Source organism: Oncorhynchus gorbuscha, linkage group LG15, assembly GCF_021184085.1.
Source record: "Oncorhynchus gorbuscha isolate QuinsamMale2020 ecotype Even-year linkage group LG15, OgorEven_v1.0, whole genome shotgun sequence".
Lineage (NCBI taxonomy): Eukaryota > Metazoa > Chordata > Actinopteri > Salmoniformes > Salmonidae > Oncorhynchus > Oncorhynchus gorbuscha.
The window spans coordinates 75363535-75383716 of NC_060187.1; the positions used below are offsets into that span (position 1 = coordinate 75363535).

Here is a 20182-nt window from a genome sequence, read left to right on the forward strand (position 1 = left end):
AATTGAATTGAGAGAGAGAGAGAGAGAGAGAGAGAGAGAGGGAGAAAGAGAGATAGAAAGAGAGAGAGGGAGAAAGAGAAATAGAGAGAGAAATAGAGAAATAGAGAGAGGGAGAGAGAGATAGAGAGAGAGAGAGGGAGAAAGAGAAATAGAGAAATAGAGAAATAGAGAAATAGAGAAATAGAGAAATAGAGAGAGAGAGAGAGAGAGAGAGAGAGAGAGAGAGAGAGAGAGAGAGAGAGAGAGAAATAGAGAGAGAGAAATAGAGAGAGAGAGAGAGAGAGAGAGAGAGAGAGAGAGAGAGAGAGAGAGAGAGAGAGAGAGAGAGAGAAATAGAGAGAGAGAGAAATAGAGAGAGAGAGAGAGAGAGAGAGAGAGAGAGAGAGAGAGAGAGAGAGAGAGAGAGAGAGAGAGAGAGAGAGAGAGAGAGAGAGAGAGAGAGAGAGAGAGAGAGAGAGGGAGAAAGAGAGATAGAAAGAGAGAGAGGGAGGAAGAGAAATAGAGAGAAATAGAGAAATAGAGAGAGAGAGAGAGAGAGAGAGAGAGAGAGAGAGAGAGAGAGAGAGAGAGAGAGAGAGAGAGAGAGAGAGAGAAATAGAGAGAGAGAAATAGAGAGAGAGAGAGAGAGAGAGAGAGAGAGAAATAGAGAGAGAGAGAAATAGAGAGAGAGAGAGAGAGAGAGAGAGAGAGAGAGAGAGAGAGAGAGAGAGAGAGAGAGAGAGAGAGAGAGAGAGAAAGAGAGAGAGAGAGAGAGAGAGAGAGAGAGAGAGAGAGAGAGAGAGAGAGAGAGAGAGAGAGAGAGAGAGAGAGGGAGAAAGAGAGATAGAAAGAGAGAGAGAGAGGGAGAAAGAGAAATAGAGAGAGAAATAGAGAAATAGGGAGAGAGAGAGAGAGAGAGAGAGAGAGAGAGAGAGAGAGAGAGAGAGAGAGAGAGAGAGAGAGAGAGAGAGAAATAGAGAGAGAGAGAGAGAGAGAGAGAGAGAGAGAGAGAGAAATAGAGAAATAGAGAAATAGAGAGAGAGAGAGTGCATGTAGATAAGTGCATAATTTTTCACACCAACGTAACCAGAAGAACAATCCAATTAGTTAGAGCAAAGCCTTTTATTTAAGGAGAGTGTTAGATTTACACAGTTAATCAAAACAGCCATGAAAAACGTTTCTCTGCTATAATTATGAGGGCGTCGCAGGACCAACCATGCTGTTATTACTGTGTGTTTAATTAAACATGATCAAAGCCAGATCTATAGCATCCGCAGCAGCAGCAGAAGGCATGTTACAATGCAGACATATCCTGATCTAGTCCCAGGCTTAGTTCTGGATCAGTGTGAGATTAGAAGTCAGCTGCGTGATATTTACTCTCTCAGTAGCTAGGTTTCCATCCAATTGGCGACAGAAGTCCTCATTAAAACAATATGCGCATTTTATCACCAGAGAAGTGTTTCCAACAAATGTTCTCGTTGCTGCTAAAAAAAACTGTAATACACATAAAAATAACGTTTGCAGTTAAATTCCCATGTACTGAATAAAAAATAGAATATAATTGTCAACTCTACTGATGGTTTAGTCACAAAAAATGTTTGCGTTATATAGCAAATATGCCCACTCTGGTTTGGCAGTTGCGCTCAAGGCAACAGGTGACAGATACAGTGTGGTTGGTGAGATGATTCTGGATAAAAGAGCAAGATCATTTTAATTTGTTAAATGGCAGAGGGAGACCCTCGATATTTATTGTAAAGGAGCATGACGTTCACCACTCGCATTTTCACCACCCTGTAAAGTTGATCATCATTTACTAAATCTGTAGCCTAATAAACTACATGGTTTCCCGAGTCGTAGTGGAAGGACCACAGTGTGACTCCAAGTTTACTTCGGTATGATGGTTATTATATGCATATTTGCGCGTAAAGGCGTTTCCTCGCTATTTCTCACATTATGAATTTTACCGACACAAAAAGATCCCAGCTTGTCTAGCGTATTTTGTTTGGCTGACATTTGGAACGTCTACTGACAAATTAGATGTTTCCATCAGGCCTGTCTTGACCTTTTTTACCCGAAATTACTTTACACAGCATAAAAAGATTGGATGTAAGCCTGGTTAGTGACCTTATTTGATATGGGACTCAATAATTAAACAGCACAGTGTGTGTAAAACTAATTAACGTCTAGTATGTGCTACTGACAGGTTGATGAATATATATGGGGAAACACACACAAAGAAGCTCCTTGTGAATCACACAATGATACATGGCGCTGTTTACACACAATGATACATGGCGCTGTTTACACACAATGATACATGGCGCTGTTTACACACAATGATTGGAACTTATGTTTGTGGGAAAACCTCCAGGGAAATTGGATGTTCAGCCATTTCGAGGTATTACCATATGAGACATGTGTGTAAACAGAGCCTAAGACATTGAATTAGAACATATGAGATGGGAATGCTGGTGTTGTAACAACGGGTTAACACACACACACCTTCCCTGTTTTCCCATTCTATGTTACACACGCACATCTGGGCACAGCCTCCCTTTGAGTGAACAGGATGCCGCCTGCACAGCTGAACACAGGGCTCCGCCCACCGTCTTACCCCCTGTGGGGGCCAGGTGGGGCAGAGGTAGGGGTACCTGTTCGGCCTCCACCCGTTGTGTGGGAATGGTGAAGAGGAGAGGAGGCACCAGACCGTAGAGCTGAGACAGGAGCGAGACCAGCGGGAAAGCCCAGGTCGGGGGCAGTGTGCCTGGGGAGAAAAGCAGGAGGGAGTGGGTGATGTGAAGGGGCAGACACAGGAGGACAAGGAGACAGAGGGAGAGGCCTAGGGAGCGGGCACGGGGAGAGCGGCGTTTTGGGGGGCCAGAGCCCGGACCATCAGGGTCCTGTCTGGGCATCACACAGACCAGATCTAGGTAAATGGCCAGCAGGCCCATTAGGGGGAGCAGGAAGACGGTCACCCCATAGACATAGACCAGGAACTGGGGGCTGAGGACAGTGTCGGGGGCACACACCCCCCAGTGGCTCCCATGGATCTCTGCATAGGTGAAGTTATGGAGATCCTCCACGTAGAACTTGGACAGGAAGCCGCCGTAAGGGAGGTACTTCCCGATCACAGAGCGGTCCTGGTTGTACTTGGGAGGCATCGGACGGGGAGGAGGGGAGGTCCAGTTGCCTGGGGGGTTGCCGTCCAGCCCCAGCCCATCCAGCCATCCCTCTTCCCCTCCCCAGGTGTCCAGGACGTTCCAGTTGATGAACTGGGCAAAGGAGGAGAGGACAGAGGCCACCCAGCACAGCAGGACCACACACAGGGCCCGCCGACGTGTCACCAGCAAACTGTACCTGAAACAGAGAGAGAACCCAGTGGGTCAAATGAAGCCAGCATGAACTGATGTTCTAGAGCAGGGTTCTTCAACCTTGTTTACCCAGGGACCCCCGCCGAGGCAAACTGGCAACCCAGGGAGCCCCATCATATGTTAACCAAAAATTTATTTTTCACGTCTTGTCTTATCATCAGGTGAATGATAATGGCGAGGAAAAGTAACATGAACCAACATTTTAAAATGAATAGATTTGGTAGACAGTTTTTAATTATTTTGACCTCCCCACATTATAATTGGAAGTATAAACGCTAACATAGCCTATTAGCTAGACAAAGGTAACTCCAAACACATTTTTGCTAAAAGTAGCTGTTTAGCTAGTTTAAAAAAAGGTAAAACATGTGTCAAAAATGTTTGTCCAAGTCAAGAAAGCTTACCAGCAACCAATGGCACTTTCTGTGACCCGTACGTTTCAAAGCCTATGTCAGATACTCCAGTCAGCAGAGATGGGCAGTATTTCTGTTACATGTTTTTGAAACGTGTCTTTCAATTACTTCGGACTCCTCTGTCATTTGTTTTACCCTGGGCTGAACTACAGTCCAATGTATTTTGTAACATTATACTTTCGACAGCTGTAATTAGTATTTTAAAAATACAAAATACATTTTCTATACTATTTTCTATAGCGGTTTCACCTGCATTGGTATCAAAAGTCTGATGGCACTATGGTGTGATAAGAGCATCTGCTTAATAAACTAAATATAAATGTATATGTAAAAATGAACAATTGCAAAGCATGTTGAGTAGTATTCTCCACTTCAAAACAAGGCCAATAATAATACCCAGTGTGCTTTGCTGTTCATTTTGGTAAATGTTCACATATACAGTACATTTCCATTTTGGTCATTTAGCAGACACTCTTATCTAGAGTAACTTGCAGTCAGTGCATTCAACTAAGGTAGATAAACAACATATCACAGTCATAACAAGTCAAACTTTCTGTAACTGTTACAAATGTATTTCTGTATTTCAAAATATGAAATACATGTATTTGTATTAAATACATTTCAAACGTATTTGGTAGTTTACTTTGATACATTGATCTTTATGGTATTATCAGGTATGAAGGTAAGACCCAGATGCAGACAACGTCAAATGAATAATGGTTTAATAATCCAACAGGGGCAGGCTAGACAGGTCAAGGCAGGCTAGACAGGTCAAGGCAGGCTAGACAGGTCAAGGCAGGCTAGACAGGTCAAGGCAGGCTAGACAGGTCAAGGCAGGCTAGACAGGTCAAGGCAGGCTAGACAGGTCAAGGCAGGCTAGGGCAGGCTAGACAGGTCAAGGCAGGCTAGACAGGTCAAGGCAGGCTAGACAGGTCAAGGCAGGCTAGACAGGTCAAGGCAGGCTAGGGTCAGTAAACCAGAGGTGGGGCAACGGTACCAGACGGCAGGCATGCTCAGGGTCAGGGACAGGCAGGTGCGCTCAGAGTCAGGACAGGCAAGGGTCAAAACCAGGAGGGCGAGGAAAAGAGAGACTGGGAAAAGCAGCAGCTGAGACACAAAAATACTGGTTGAAATTGACAAACAAGACAAACTGGCAATAAACAGAGAACACAGGTATAAATACACAGGGGATAAGGGGGAAGATGGGCGACACCTGGAGGGGGTGGAGACAATCCTAAGGACAGGTGAAACAGATCAAGGTGTGACAGGTATTTTGTAATTGTATTGTGTAATCAGTCATTTTTCCCCATCCCTCCCAATGAGTGTAATGAGCTCCAATGAGTGTAATGAGTTCATTGAGTGTAATTTGCTCAATATAAGGAGTTGAGAAATAAAATAATCATAATTTGAAAGAAGATTTTCTCACATTTTCTACTGTATGTAATAATACAATTGTTTATTCTGTTGTTTCTAGCATCATTCATAAAAAATAAAAAATAGTTTCACTTTTTGGTTCGTTTTTCATTTTATATTTTTGTCAGAACTCCGGTTGAATACCCCTGGTCTAGAGTTTAGCTTTGGTACTTTTTACCCCCCTCTCTCGGACTCACCTGCTCCCCATGCGGTGCTTCAGGTGGGAGTTGAGGGTCATGAGCAGCAGCAGGCAGACAGTGAACTGCCTGACCAGCAGAGGACAGCACACCAGGGTGATGCAGGTGTACAGGCACTGGGGACTCCTCAGGTTCAGCAGCACAGAGACAGGAACCCCCACCGCACCCCCCACTGCCCCCACCCAGCCCAGACACAACTTCAGGCAGGCAGAAACACTCCCGCTCCGGGTATGACCACCTCCACCCTGGCCTCCTCCATCCTCCTCCATCCCACCACCACCCATAGACATCCTCACACTCACCACGATCACCGACACAGATACCACACACTGACTCACCGAGTTCAGCCACATGTTGTCCATGGCTGAACCTAAGAGGGGGACAGAGACAAACAGGTGGGGGAGGTGGCAGAGGAAAGAGAGAGGATGACAAGAGTGAAACTGGTTGAGGTGTCAAACCTAGAGTAACTCTAAGAGATCATTCAAAGTTCCTTCTGCACTTGTCTCAACAGTGCCTGTCCTATCATGGCTCCCTAGCTAATTATTACCATTGAACAATTGGCTTTTTCATCCCCTCCTCTCCCGTGAAACTGGCTTCCAGGTGAGGTTGATAATTATTATTAATATTTTTGTACCTTTATTTAACTCGGCAAGGCGGTTAAGAACAAATTCTTATTTACAATGACGGCCTACCAAAAGGCAATAGGCCTCCTGCGGAGATGGGGGCTGGGATTAAAATGTAAAATAATACCACTGTTGTAGAGGGTGCATTATTATTATTATTATTATTATTATTATTGACCCTGCTGGTCATCTATGAACATTTGAACATCTTGGCCATGTTCTGTTATAATCTCCACCCAGTACAGCCAGAAGAGGACTGGCCACCCCTCAGAGCCTGGTTCCTCTCTAGGTTTCTTCCTAGGTTCCTGCCTTTCTAGGGAGTTTTTCCTAGCCACCGTGCTTCTACATCTGAATTGCTTTCTGTTTGGGGTTTTAGGCTGGGTTTCTGTATAGCACTTTGTGACATCGGCTGATGTTTATTTATTTCTTTATTTATTTCACAAGGTAGGCAAGTTGAGAACAAGTTCTCATTTACAGTTGCAACCTGGCCAAGATAAAGCAAAGCAGTTTGGCACATACAACAACACAGAGTTACACATGGAGTAAAACAAACATACAGTCAATAATAGAGTAGAAAAGTAAGTCTATATACAATGTGAGCAAATGAGGTGAGATAAGGGAGTAAACGGCAAATAAAAGGCCATGATGGCGAAGTAAATACAATATAGCAAGTAAAACACTGGAATGGTAGATTTGCAGTGGAATAATGTGCACAGTAGAAATATAAATAATGGGGTGCAAAGGAGCAAAATAAATAAATACAGTAGGGGAAGAGGTAGTTGTTTGGGCTAAATTATAGATGGGCTATGTACAGGTGCAGTAATCTGTGAGCTGCTCTGACAGCTGGTGCTTAAAGCTAGTGAGGGAGATAAGTGTTTCCAGTTTCAGAGATTTTTGTAGTTCGTTCCAGTCATTGGCAGCAGAGAACTGGAAGGAGAGGTGGCCAAAGGAGGAATTGGTTTTGGGGGTGACCAGAGAGATATACCTGCTGGAGCGCGTGCTACAGGTGGGTGCTGCTATGGTGACCAGCGAGCTGAGATAAGGGGGTACTTTACCTAGCAGGGTCTTGTAGATGACCTGGAGACAGTGGGTTTGGCGACGAGTATGAAGCGAGGGTCAGCCAACGAGAGAGTACAGGTCGCAGTGGTGGGTAGTATATGGGGCTTTCGTGACAAAACGGATGGCACTGTGATAGACTGCATCCAATTTATTGAGTAGGTTATTGGAGGCTATTTTGTAGATGACATCGCCGAAGTTGAGGATCGGCAGGATGGTCAGTTTTACGAGGGTATGTTTGGCAGCATGAGTGAAGGATGATTTGTTGGTTTTGAGGGTGGTCTATAGCAGGCGGCAATGGTGAGAGACTTGTTTTTAGAGAGGTGGATTTTTAAAAGTAGAAGTTCAAATTGTTTGGGTACAGACTTGGATAGTAGGATAGAACTCTGCAGGCTATCTCTGCAGTAGATTGCAACACCGACCCCTTTGGTCATTCTATCTTGTCTGGAAATGTTGTAGTTAGGGATGGAGATTTCTGAGTTTTTGATGGTCTTCCTAAGCCAGGATTCAGACACAGCTAGGACATCCAGGTTGGCAGAGTGTGCTAAAGCAGTGAATAAAACAAACTTAGGGAGGGGGCTTCTAAATGACTTTAAATGACTTAAATGTTCTAATGTTAACATGCATGAAATCAAGGCTTTTACGGTTGCAGAAGTCATCAAAAGAGAGCGCCTGGGGAATAGGAGTGGAGCTAGGCACGGCAGGGCCTGGATTCACCTCTACATCCCCAGAGGAACAGAGGAGGAGTAGGATAAGGGTACGGCTAAAAGCTATGAGAATTGGTCGTCTAGGACGTCTGGAACAGAAAGTAATAGGAGCAGGTTTCTGGGGGCGATAAAATAGCTTCAAGGTATAATGTACAGACAAAGGTATGGTAGGATGTGAATACAGTGGAGGTAAACCTAGGCATTGAGTGATGATGAGAGAGATATTGTCTCTAGAAACATCATAAAAACCAGGTGATGTCATCGTATGTGTGGGTGGTGGAACTGAAAGGTTGGATAAGGTATAATGAGCAGGGCTAAAGGCTCTACAGTGAAATAAGCCAATAAACACTAACCAGAACAGCAATGGACAAGGTATATTGACATTAAGGAGAGGCATGCTTAGCCAAGTGATCATAAGGGTCCAGTGAGTAGTGAGGTTGGTTGGGGTCAGCTAGCCGGGCAATGGGTAGCAAGCTGGCAGAGGATGGAGGTCTGTTTTTAGCTACCTCCTGCATTTCCGTCGGTAGGTTAGTGGGGTTCCGTCTGGTAGAGGGGACCAATCCAATTGGCAAAATAGATATAGTTATAGTGACCCAAGGAAATTGTCCGATGCACCTATTCAGATAGCAGCCGATAAGACAGCTAACGATTAGAGGGCCGCAGGTGGGCGTTCAGGTAACGTTGCGACGGAGGGGCCAGTTGGATAACTCCCTCGGGCAGATAACGTTGGTATTCCAGTTGTGGAGGCCCGGTGGGGCTCCGCGTCCACAATAAAACGGGTCCGGATAGGTGATTGTAGCCCAGGAGTGGCTGATGGAACTCTTCAGCTGCCTAGCTCCGGAATAATTTATGTTTGCTCCGGGACCGACGTAAGCCAACAGTCACTTGGATAGCAGCTAGCTAGCTGCAAGATCTAGGTGTAAATGTCCAGAGCTTGCAGTAGAAATCCGTGGATATGGAGAGAAAATAGGTCCGGTTTGCTCTGGTCTGAGTCGCGTTGTACAAAACTGGCGATAGCTTTCCGAGCTAAAGGATAGCTGATGACCACCAACCGTGGTTAGCTGAATACTAACGTTAGCCAGTGAATTGGCTAGCTTCTGGCTAGCTTCTGTTGTGGATTTCAGATTTGAGGTGAATAAATGTTAATGTTAAAAGGGCTTTATAAATAAATGTGATTGAGAGTGATTGAGCATGGCAGCAACACATGACCACACAGCATAGTAGCAACACAACACAACAACATGGTAGCAACACAACAATGCAGCAGCACAACATGGTAGCAGCACAAAATATGGTATAAACATTATTGGGCACATGAGGAAGCATGCTCAGTCAATTTACCTGGGACATAAAAAAAAGAAGAAAAAGACAATGGCAATAGTTTGAGAAGAAGTGGGGTAAGAATGGAGAGAGTGAGGTGGAGGTCTAAATGAGAAAGATTGATTGAGAAAAGCGAGTGGTGGGGGGACAGAGTAAAGGAAAAAATACATGAAAAGGGAGACGCAGAGGCAGGAAGTTGAGGGGGAGAGATGGTTAAATATTTGTTCTAGGTATTAGAGACCTGTACTGGTACCTGGAGAGTGAAAAGGTCAGCGTAGACTGGACCTGACAGAGCACTCACACTGAGGATGTGAGCACCATGCAAACACAGTGTAGAGAGGGTAGGCTCTGTGAAACAGACCGCTAACATCGCACACTGCAGCAGACAGACAGAGCAGGAGACATTGGTGTGAACTTGCTCGAGTGTGATTGACAGGTAATTTCAGAACATTTTCAAACAATGGTCTCAAATAAAGCAAAGTGTCTGGATGTTGAAATAGCAGATTTAGCTCTGTAATATTCCACCTGTCTCCTCAGAATAATGAGTTTGACCTTTTCAGGACATCCAGACGACAAGTTGTCCATTTTCATAATAATTATGACTGACTGGAATATATAATAATTGTTTTATACAGCTGCATAATCAGTTGATACAGTTGTCTCCTGTCCTGCTCCTTGAAGGGCCTTAACATAATTAATGGAGTTCATTCCACCTTATGTGGCTGTCTTCGGTTTGAATCTGTGACTGGTCGCTTTCAATGTGATTAATTTACTTTTGCTAATCAATTAAGCATTGAGAGACAACACAAGCATACAGACTCACAGCCACACTACACAGGCAGAGCTTTAGATTTAGATAGTAGGAATCTCAATGGATGACAGAAAATATGAAAGAGAATATAATGGAAGGAGAATGGATAGAGAACAGAAGGTGATTTTGTGGACCCCAGGAAGAGAAGCTGCAGCTCTATCGCAACAGCTAATGGGGATCCTAATAAAACACCAAATACCAAAATAGAGCTGTCTAGAACAGTAGAATAAATGAGAAAAGACCAAATTACCTGATATGTTGTGGATGTATAGCTCTGGATAAGAGCGTCTGCTAAGTGACTAAAATGTAAATGTAAAATGTAAATATAAGTCTATGACAGTTCTAATCTGTCCTCTGTAAACCTTCCCTTGCTCTTTACCTCCCTATCTCTTCCTCTCACTCTATTCTTCTGCGCTGACTGACAGAATAAACTCACATTCATAAACCGTCATTACCCTCTCTGCCCACCTATCTCCTGGTCGTGTCTATACAAACATATCAATTGTGTCAATGTTGAAGCAGTGCTAACCTTTCCACCTGAGCTGTGCAAAGGTCACCACAAGCATTGTAAATAAGTAAATAAAAAAGACCAAGGTTATAGTTAACACATATACTCGCAGACACACACACTCAAGTCAATCGAACATGTACAAATGCGCGCGCGCGCACACACACACACACACACACACACACACACACACACACACACACACACACACACACACACACACACACACACACACACACACACACACACACACACACACACACACACACACACACACACACACACACACACACACACACACGAAAGGAGACACTCAAACGTGTGTAAACATAATGGCACAGATGGAAGAGATGATGAACAGAGAAAAACAACGGAGAGAAATCAGAGAGGGACAGAGAACGCAATCTCTATTCCACTGAAGGGTTTGGGCATTGTTCTGTGGTAGCAGTACATTTACACATGCCGTGTTTCAGGCAGCAGTACATTTACACGTGCCGTGTTTCAGGCAGCAGTACATTTACACATGCCGTGTTGCAGGCAGCAGTACATTTACACGTGCCCTGTTTCAGGCAGCAGTACATTTACACATGCCCTGTTTCAGGCAGCAGTACATTTACACATGCCCTGTTTCAGGCAGCAGTACATTTACACGTGCCCTGTTTCAGGCAGCAGTACATTTACACATGCCGTGTTTCACACAGCAGTACATTTACACGTGCCCTGTTTCAGGCAGCAGTACATTTACACATGCCGTGTTTCAGGCAGCAGTACATTTACATGTGCCCTGTTTCAGGCAGCAGTACATTTACACGTGCCCTGTTTCAGGCAGCAGTACATTTACACGTGCCCTGTTTCAGGCAGCAGTACATTTACACGTGCCCTGTTTCAGGCAGCAGTACATTTACACGTGCCCTGTTTCAGGCAGCAGTACATTTACACGTGCCCTGTTTCAGGCAGGATAACAAAGAACAAATTAAGTGGCATTGTTTTTTTTTCATGGATGAAATGTACCATGAGAAATAAAGAATGATTGCTGCATGCAGAATTCAAAGGAATTTGATCATGATCTCTGTCAGTAGGCTATTTGTAGAAATCCCTTAAGAATAAGAAATGGTTTTATATAGTATGTATAAACTGTAAAGTGTTGTGGTCCATTGGTTTACTCTAATTAGGGGAGGGATGGTAGGGTTAAGGGAAAATAATAAAGGAAAATGTATATATTTTTAAATATATGTATTTTATCTATATATTTACCATAAGATAATATATGGTTGCAATGCATTTCACAGGGATATGTCACAAGATTATTATAATAAAAACATAATTTTGAATTACATCCTGGTTATTGCATTCACTGTGCAGATTATAGTAACATTAGACATTAGTATCCTATTGCTGCAATAAAAAAGTACTTTCATATACCACAAAAAAACCTGCTAATTAATTCCTATTGCTGCTTCAGGGCACGTGCCACTTCTTTTGCAGACAATTTCATAATTCAATGCTTTTGATTGTGATGTAGCCTTAACCTTGGGCACTGCAAACTGCTTTGAAATGCATCAGGTTTTACTCTGATTGGGCTAGAAATGTATCAACCGGGTGAGGAAAATACGGACGTACAGGGTGAGATCATATCTCGCGAGAACAAACGAGATCCGCCCGTTTTAACACGGGCTGGAAACCCTGTCTTGCCCTCTTCCTCTCGCTGTCCACAAGCAAGGTAAAGGATGTCTGGTCTCCGGCCTTATTTTACCAACTTTATGACATTTTCGTGATAATTATTCTCCCATAACTGACCGCGTATACATTAAACAATCAATTAACAAATTCCGGGTTTTCCGGAAAGTCTATAGAGTCCTGTAGATTATTTAGAATAAAATAAAATTGCATGCGGCATTCGCACGTAGCTTCCAGTGATGGCTGCCCCCATGCCTTTGCATTGGGCCTAAACATTTCGCGTTTAGTTTGTCCATTTTCGATAAGATAATTATGTTATCTGCGCTAATGGTGTCTTCCATTTGAATGTGTTACGCTCGTCGGCAGTTGGACTGTGATCCTTCTTATGCTGTGGTTTTCTGCCTCGTATTTCTGATGTGGTTACATGTGTCGGTTTATAGGTTCATTGCTAGCATTGTGGCTAACTCCAGTTAGCATAATTTTATTTAACGGTGGCAGGTTTGTTGGTGAGATGGTTTTCCCTGATATCAGATTTTTGCTAAAATTGGACTTCAGATCATTCAGGACATCGCACAATATGAGGAGTGTATATTATCACGATGTGAATGTTTTCCATCACCGCTGTTTGACAGGAAGATAAGTAGCCTATAGAATTAGCTAGCCAACTAACTGTAGTTGCCTCATTAAGCAAGCTGTTCATCACCCATCTGGCGAGTTAACTAACTAGTTAGCTAGATAGTGTGGTTTGCAGAAAGGTTATCAATAGTAGTGTTTAAACGTGTAGTCATCAGATGAACTGTTTTGAGTATTGGGGCAGTCGAGTCATCCTATCGTCTGCATAAAGCTATATAACTAACCTTTGGTTACATGAGTAGCTAGGCTACATATTGAATGTGCTCAGGACCTCAAACTACCCAGGACATTCGTTGCAGTCTACATAGCATCATTCATACATTGTACCTCCTATTGAAGTTCTCTACCTCTGGCAGATGCCTGGTGTCACAGTGAAAGACGTCAACCAGCAGGAGTTTGTCCGTGCCCTGTCAGCGTTCCTGAAGAAGTGAGTTTTCCACTCGGTTCTGTAATATAAGTATATGTAGTTGCATAACCGTGGAGCCTTGTTCAATTTTTGCTTTGTAGTGCATTGAGCTTTTGTGAATGACTAACAGACTTAGACTTGGAATCATTAATTCATTTTTCAACCACTCCACAAATTTCTTGTTACTAACTATAGTTTTGGCAAGTCGGTTAGGACATCTACTTTGTGCATGACATGTTTTTCCAACAATTGTTTACAGATTTCACTTAGAATTCACTGTATCACAATTCAAGTGGGTCAGAAGTTTACATACACAAAGTTGACTGTCTTCAAATAGCTTGGAAAATTCCAGAAATAGATGTCATGGCTTTGGAAGCTTCCAATAAATTGTCAATTAGCCTGAGTCAATTGGAGGTGTACCTGTGGATGTATTTCAAGACCTACCTTCAAACTCAGTACCTCTTTGCTTGACATCGTGGAAAATCAAAAGAAATCAGCCAAGACCTCAGGAAAAAAAGATGTAGACTTTCACAAGTCTGGTTCATCCTTGGGCGCAATTTCCAAACGCCTGAAGGTACCATGTTCATCTGTACAAACAATAGTACGCAAGTATAAACACCACGGGACCACGCAGCCATCATACTGCTCAGGAAGGAGACCTGTCTCCTAGAGATGGATGTACTTTTGTGTGAAAATGCAAATCAATCACAGAACAACAGCAAAGGACCGTGTGAAGATTCTGGAGGAAACGGCTACAAAAGTATCTATATCCACAGTAAAACAAAGTCCTATATCGACATAACCTGAAAGGCTGCTCTGCAAGGAAGCCACTGCTCCAAAACCACCCATAAAAAAGCCAGACTACGGTTTGCAACTGCACATGGAGACAAAGGTAATTTTTGGAGAAATGTCCTCTGGTCGGATGAAACAAAAAAATAACTTGTTTGGCCATAATGACCCTCGTTATGTTTGGAGGACAAAGGGAGACTCTTGCAAGCTGAAGAACACCATCCCAACCGTGAAGCACAGGGGTGGCAGCATCATGTTTTGTGAGTGCTTTGCTGCAGGAGGGACTGGCGCACTTCACAAAATAGATGGCATCATGAGGGAGGAAAATTATATGGATATATTGAAGCACCATCTCAAGACATCAGTCAGGAAGTTAACGTTTGGTCGCAAATGGGTCTTCCAATTGGACAATGACCCGAACCATACTTCCAAAGTTGTGGCGAAATGGTTTAAGGACAACCGACAAGGCATTGGAGTGACCATCACAAAGCCGTAACCTCAAATCCCGAAGAACTGAGAAAGCATGTGTGAGCAAGGAGGCCTACAAACCTGACTCGGTTACACCAGCTGTCAGGAGGAATTGGCCAAAATTCACCCAACTTATTGTGGGTCGCATGTGGAAGGCTACCTGAAACGTTTGTCCCAAGTTAATTCATTTAAAGGCAATGCTACCCAATACTAATTGAGTGTATGTAAACTTCTGACCCACTGGGAATGTGATGAAAGAAATAAAAGCTTAAATAAATCATTCTATTCGAACTTTTCACATTCTTAAAATAAAGTTCTGGTCCTAACTGACCTAAGACAGGGAATTTTTACTAGGATTATGTCAAGAATTGTGAAACTGGGTTTAAATGTATTTGGCTAAGGTGTATGTAAACTTCCCACTTCAACTGTATGCTTTTCCTATTCCAGGTCAGGAAAGCTGAAGGTCCCAGATTGGGTGGACATTGTCAAGCTGGCCAAACACAAGGAGCTGGCCCCCAGCGATGAGAACTGGTTCTACACAAGAGCTGGTATGATTTTGATCATTGACATTCTTCCCTTCAGGACTACCTGTCTGCTCAGGCCATTAGTCTAGTGTGGTAGCGACAATCTGTTATTGGCATTGGTTTAGACCAAAATTGGCCACAAATGATTTTCCTGACTGTTAGTTCAGAAGTATGGAATAAGATTATTGACTCTGGCCATCAGTGGTGTTAACCTCTTTTCCCTCCCAGCTTCCACAGTGCGCCACCTGTACCTGCGTGGGGGTGCCGGTGTGGGCTCAATGACCAAGATCTATGGTGGTCGCCAGAGGAACGGTGTGTGCCCTGCCCACTTCAGTGTCGGTTCCAAAAACGTGGCCCGCAAGGTGCTGCAGGCCCTCGAGCTTCTCAAGATGGTGGAGAAGAACCCCAACGGGTGAGTAGAGCCATGCTGGTTAGAACATCCCTAGACACTGAGCCAAGGTTGCTGTTGTCATTGGTCCTTATGGTTAGGTTTAGGGAAGCAAGCAGATCCTACATCTCTACTGAGCACAGAGGGAAACACCGGATATGAACTGGTCCCAGAGCACCACTGGAACTGGTCCCAGAGCACCACTGGAACTGGTCCCAGAGCACCACTGGAACTGGTCCCAGAGCACCACTGGAACTGGTCCCAGAGCACCACTGGAACTGGTCCCAGAGCACCACTGGAACTGGTCCCAGAGCACCACTGGAACTGGTCCCGTGAGCACCACTGGAACTGGTCCCGTGAGCACCACTGGAACTGGTCCCGTGAGCACCACTGGAACTGGTCCCGTGAGCACCACTGGAACTGGTCCCGTGAGCACCACTGGAACTGGTCCCGTGAGCACCACTGGAACTGGTCCCGTGAGCACCACTGGAACTGGTCCCGTGAGCACCACTGGAACTGGTCCCGTGAGCACCACTGGAACTGGTCCCGTGAGCACCACTGGAACTGGTCCCGTGAGCACCACTGGAACTGGTCCCGTGAGCACCACTGGAACTGGTCCCGTGAGCACCACTGGAACTGGTCCCGTGAGCACCACTGGAACTGGTCCCGTGAGCACCACTGGAACTGGTCCCGTGAGCACCACTGGAACTGGTCCCGTGAGCACCACTGGAACTGGTCCCGTGAGCACCACTGGAACTGGTCCCGTGAGCACCACTGGAACTGGTCCCGTGAGCACCACTGGAACTGGTCCCGTGAGCACCACTGGAACTGGTCCCGTGAGCACCACTGGAACTGGTCCCGTGAGCACCACTGGAACTGGTCCCGTGAGCACCACTGGAACTGGTCCCGTGAGCACCACTGGAACTGGTCCCGTGAGCACCACTGGAACTGGTCCCGTGAGCACCACTGGAACTGGTCCCGTGAGCACCACTGGAACTGGTCCCGTGAGCACCACTGGAACTGGTCCCGTGAGCACCACTGGAACTGGTCCCGTGAGCACCACTGGAACTGGTCCCGTGAGCACCACTGGAACTGGTCCCGTGAGCACCACTGGAACTGGTCCCGTGAGCACCACTGGAACTGGTCCCGTGAGCACCACTGGAACTGGTCCCGTGAGCACCACTGGAACTGGTCCCGTGAGCACCACTGGAACTGGTCCCGTGAGCACCACTGGAACTGGTCCCGTGAGCACCACTGGAACTGGTCCCGTGAGCACCACTGGAACTGGTCCCGTGAGCACCACTGGGTTGACTATTTTAAATTTGCGCTTCATGCAACGCTTAAGAGTGATTAAAAATTTTTTTTTTTCTTCCCTTTGTTGAAAACATTTTTCCCACTGAACAAAACCGTATACAGACAAAGCATCTTACAAGTGCTCAATTTCATAAGTGTTGATTATATTATTTGCATGAAATCTGGATAAATGTACTATTGTGATCTTACCAGGCTTGTTCAGATTTAATTGATTTAGTAGTTTTGTAGCAATTTCTGCAAATGGTTGGGCACATTTTATCCTATGGCGGGTGTGTAGGGGTGTCATTGCCTTCTCTGGCATTACTGTCTCTGGTGTTGTCAGTCAACCTGTGTAAGGAATGTTGATGTAGTCTTTGCTGTGTTACTGTACAGAATGGAGTTGATCCGTTAGTATGGAGGAGTCGGAGGAAGGCCCTAAAAATTCAGACCCCGGCCACCCTAGTCATACTGTTTTCTGTTACTGTGCGGTACCGGAGCGCCAAGTCTAGGTCCTAAAGACTTCTTAACAGCTTCTACCCCCAAGCCAGTTAATCAAATGGCTACCCAGACTATTTGCATTGCCCCCCCCTTATGCTGCTGCTACTGTCTATGCATAGTCGCTTTAATAACTACCCACATGTACATATTACTTCAATTACCTCGACTAACCGGTGCACCCGCACATTGACTCTGTACCGGTACCCCCTGTATATAACCTCGCTACTGTTTTTACTGCTCTTCTAATTTATTTTTTACTTAACTTATTTTTCTTAACTTCATTGTTGGTTAAGTGCTCGTAAACATTTCAGTGTAGTCTACCTATTGTATTCTGCGCATGTGACAATCTTTGTTTAATTAGTTCTGTTGCTGACTGAACCTCTTCTCTCACAGTGGTCGTAGACTAACCGCCCAGGGAACCAGAGATCTGGACAGGATTGCTGGCCAGGTGAAGTCCTTCTTTTTACCCCACCAGCAGGTTTTGGTTACCTACCTTCGGTGGAATCCATGGGTTGTGCGGGCCTGTTCCAGACAAACTGCAAAACAAATAAGTTAAATCAGGACCTTGAGATAATTTGGTCAAATGTGGGGGGGGGGGCGGCGGCTTATTTGTCCTTTCATATGTTCAAGTGGAACCTGTTTGGTCTTGTGTTTTTTGCATATTCCACTGAGACGCCCTCACTGTGGTCACGGCCAGGCATCAGCTGTTATTGGCTGATACCCTGGAGCAGATGGGGTTAAGTGCCTTGTTCAAGGGCACATTGGCAGATTTTTCATTTAGTCTGCTTGGGGAAATGAAACTAGTAACCTTTCAGTTATTAGCCTAGCGGTTAGAGCGCTGGGCCATCTGCTGCCTTGCTTGGCTGGAATAAAGGCTTAATAGGCCCAAGGCTGACCGGGACCAGGGTACTGCCTCGTACCTCACCATATCAGGCCTGTGGGCCCTTATCTAAAAAGTCGATTCAAACATGTTTTGTTGCAGAAATAAGTTTTTAATCACTGAAACATGTCACCCTGCACTTTGATGATAGAACATCCCACAGTGCATGTAACGAGAGCATTAGCACAGTGTTGCCCAAGCATTCAGCCTGCTGTCCTTGGTCTATATTTATTTTCTGACTTTGCTCCTGAGCCTCACAGCCTGCATAATGAATGTCAGTCTTATTTTAAAAAATGTTTTAAAACATTTTTTTTTTTGCTGTGGTAAAAAGAAACAGCAGCTCAGCGACTGTTGGCAGCAATCTGTCTGCCTAAGAGGAACAACAGTGTGACAATCCAAGGGTAAACAAGCAGAGGGAATTTCATGCTGACTGAATCCACCGTATGGTGCAGCTTCTCCCTCTTGGTCCTTTGTAATGAGCTGAATTTAGATTCACTAACCTGGCCCTCCCTGGCTGCTACATGGTGGTGTCATCAATCGGCTGGCTTGGCTTCCCCCTGTGGTGTTTTTGATGGTTTAGAAATAGTTTTTATCCCAAGGAGCTAGGTATGGCATGTGCTGTCGTGACATGATTGGCATTTCTGAGGGGTTCTAGTGAAGTCATTGTCCTCGAGCTGTTTTATTCCAGTGTGATGTGGGCCTCATTACTTTGTTAGATCGAAGGCCCACTTACTCACTGAAGTAACCTCTGAACAAATCTGCAGCACTAAATGTCTTGTTTTGATTTGCTTCCCCAGGTCGCAGCTGCGAAGTTGCCCCCCAAGGCTGCCCCCACAGTTTAATAAAGGGTTTTTGGAGAAGGTGTAATCTTGTCTGTTCTTTTTTCAAACTTGAGCAAGTTGGGATTTATCAACAATAGATGGAAACTTTGCTTTCATGGGTTTATGGTTTTGCATACCGATGTTAGCCATGTAACCTCTGGTCTTGATGTCATTGGGGGACTAGATTGAAGTGTAGGTGTTTTGGGGATGGTGGTCTGTTTAGTCTGCACAATGGTTTTTTGTTGAATTCCAATAAACTTCCAAAATATTACTCATATTGAGTTTAGTTAAATTCCCCAAACTATTTGTCAGTTTTAGCTATGCATAGCTTCAAAATGTTAAACCATCATATTGATCTTTGGGCTGCTAGTTGTCTTGACATCGGCCATACGTGTATGAGAATATGGCTTGATGCGACAGTGCCATCTAGAGGAGACCGAACTCTACTACAGCTCACCCAGCAGAAATGTCTCACAATTAGGGGGTTCAGTCTTGTTACCTGTCAAGTTAAATGCGATTTGCATGTCCTCCAACTCAATCAGAGGAAGAGGTAATGTGGGCTGTTTCGAGCTCCAAAATCCGTCAAATAAGCCCAATCTGTTGCTATGGGTGTATTTTGGACCTAAACTTGTCGCCCATTTTTCTGCTGTTAAGGTGGTGACATGAGCATCTCTATACCGAGCTGTGACTACTGCTTCCAACAAAGACATTTTGTTTGTTCATTCTGATCACGAAAAAAATGTTAGATGCCTTAATACGAAAGTTTTTTAAAGTATACTGAACCAATATAAATGCCAGATGTAAGATATTTTGAGGGTGTGCAATTGGCATGCTGACTGCAGTAATATGAACCATAGCTGTTGCAGATAATTTAATGTTAATTTCTCTACCATAAGCCACTTCCAATGTCATTTTATAATTGGGTAGTACGTCCAACCGGCCTCACAGCTGCAGGGCACATGTAACCACGCCATCCTAGGACTTCCACATCCGGTTTCTTCACCTGCTGGATTGTCTGAGTCCAGCCACCTGGACAGCTGATAAAACTGGGTTTGCACAACTGAATAATTTCTGCATGCTCGTCCTCACCAGGGTCTTGACCTGACTGCTGTTTAGTGTCGTAACTGACTTGAGTGGGCAAATGCTCACCGACGACCACAGGAGAAGTGAGCTCTTCGTGGATGAATCCCGGTTTGTACTGTACTGGGCAGATGGCAGACAGTGTATGGCATCATGTGGGATGTCAACATTGTGAACAGAGTGCCCCATGTTGGGGTTATGGTGTGGGCAGGCATAAGCTACAGACAATGAACACAATTGCATTTTATTGATGGTAATTTGAATGCACAGAGATACCGTGACGAGATCCTGAAGCCTATTGTTACACCATTCATCCGCCGCCATCACCTC

The 20182-nt window shown here is 44.7% G+C and overlaps 2 protein-coding genes across 3 annotated transcripts; one reads left to right on the forward strand and one right to left on the reverse strand.

The window, feature by feature from the left end:
- Positions 1–1090: 1090 nt before the first annotated feature.
- Positions 1091–13144, reverse strand: LOC123998034. 2 transcript variants are annotated; one of them, XM_046302859.1, is made up of 3 exons: positions 13033–13144; positions 5371–5740; positions 1091–3336 (listed from the first exon to the last, which is right to left on the reverse strand). In XM_046302859.1, exons 2-3 carry the CDS (start codon positions 5730–5732, stop codon positions 2505–2507), a joined length of 1194 nt encoding a protein of 397 aa, XP_046158815.1. In that variant the 5' UTR covers positions 5733–5740; positions 13033–13144; the 3' UTR covers positions 1091–2504. The 2 variants fall into 2 exon arrangements, with proteins under 2 accessions (XP_046158815.1, XP_046158817.1); XM_046302861.1 differs by lacking the exon at positions 13033–13144 and adding an exon at positions 10138–10342.
- Positions 12027–18815, forward strand: LOC123998035 (40S ribosomal protein S19). The gene is made up of 6 exons (XM_046302862.1): positions 12027–12115; positions 13062–13132; positions 14816–14916; positions 15121–15304; positions 17465–17519; positions 18749–18815. The coding sequence occupies exons 2-6, from the start codon at positions 13062–13064 to the stop codon at positions 18791–18793; spliced, it is 456 nt and encodes a 151-aa protein (XP_046158818.1). The 5' UTR covers positions 12027–12115; the 3' UTR covers positions 18794–18815.
- Positions 18816–20182: the final 1367 nt, after the last annotated feature.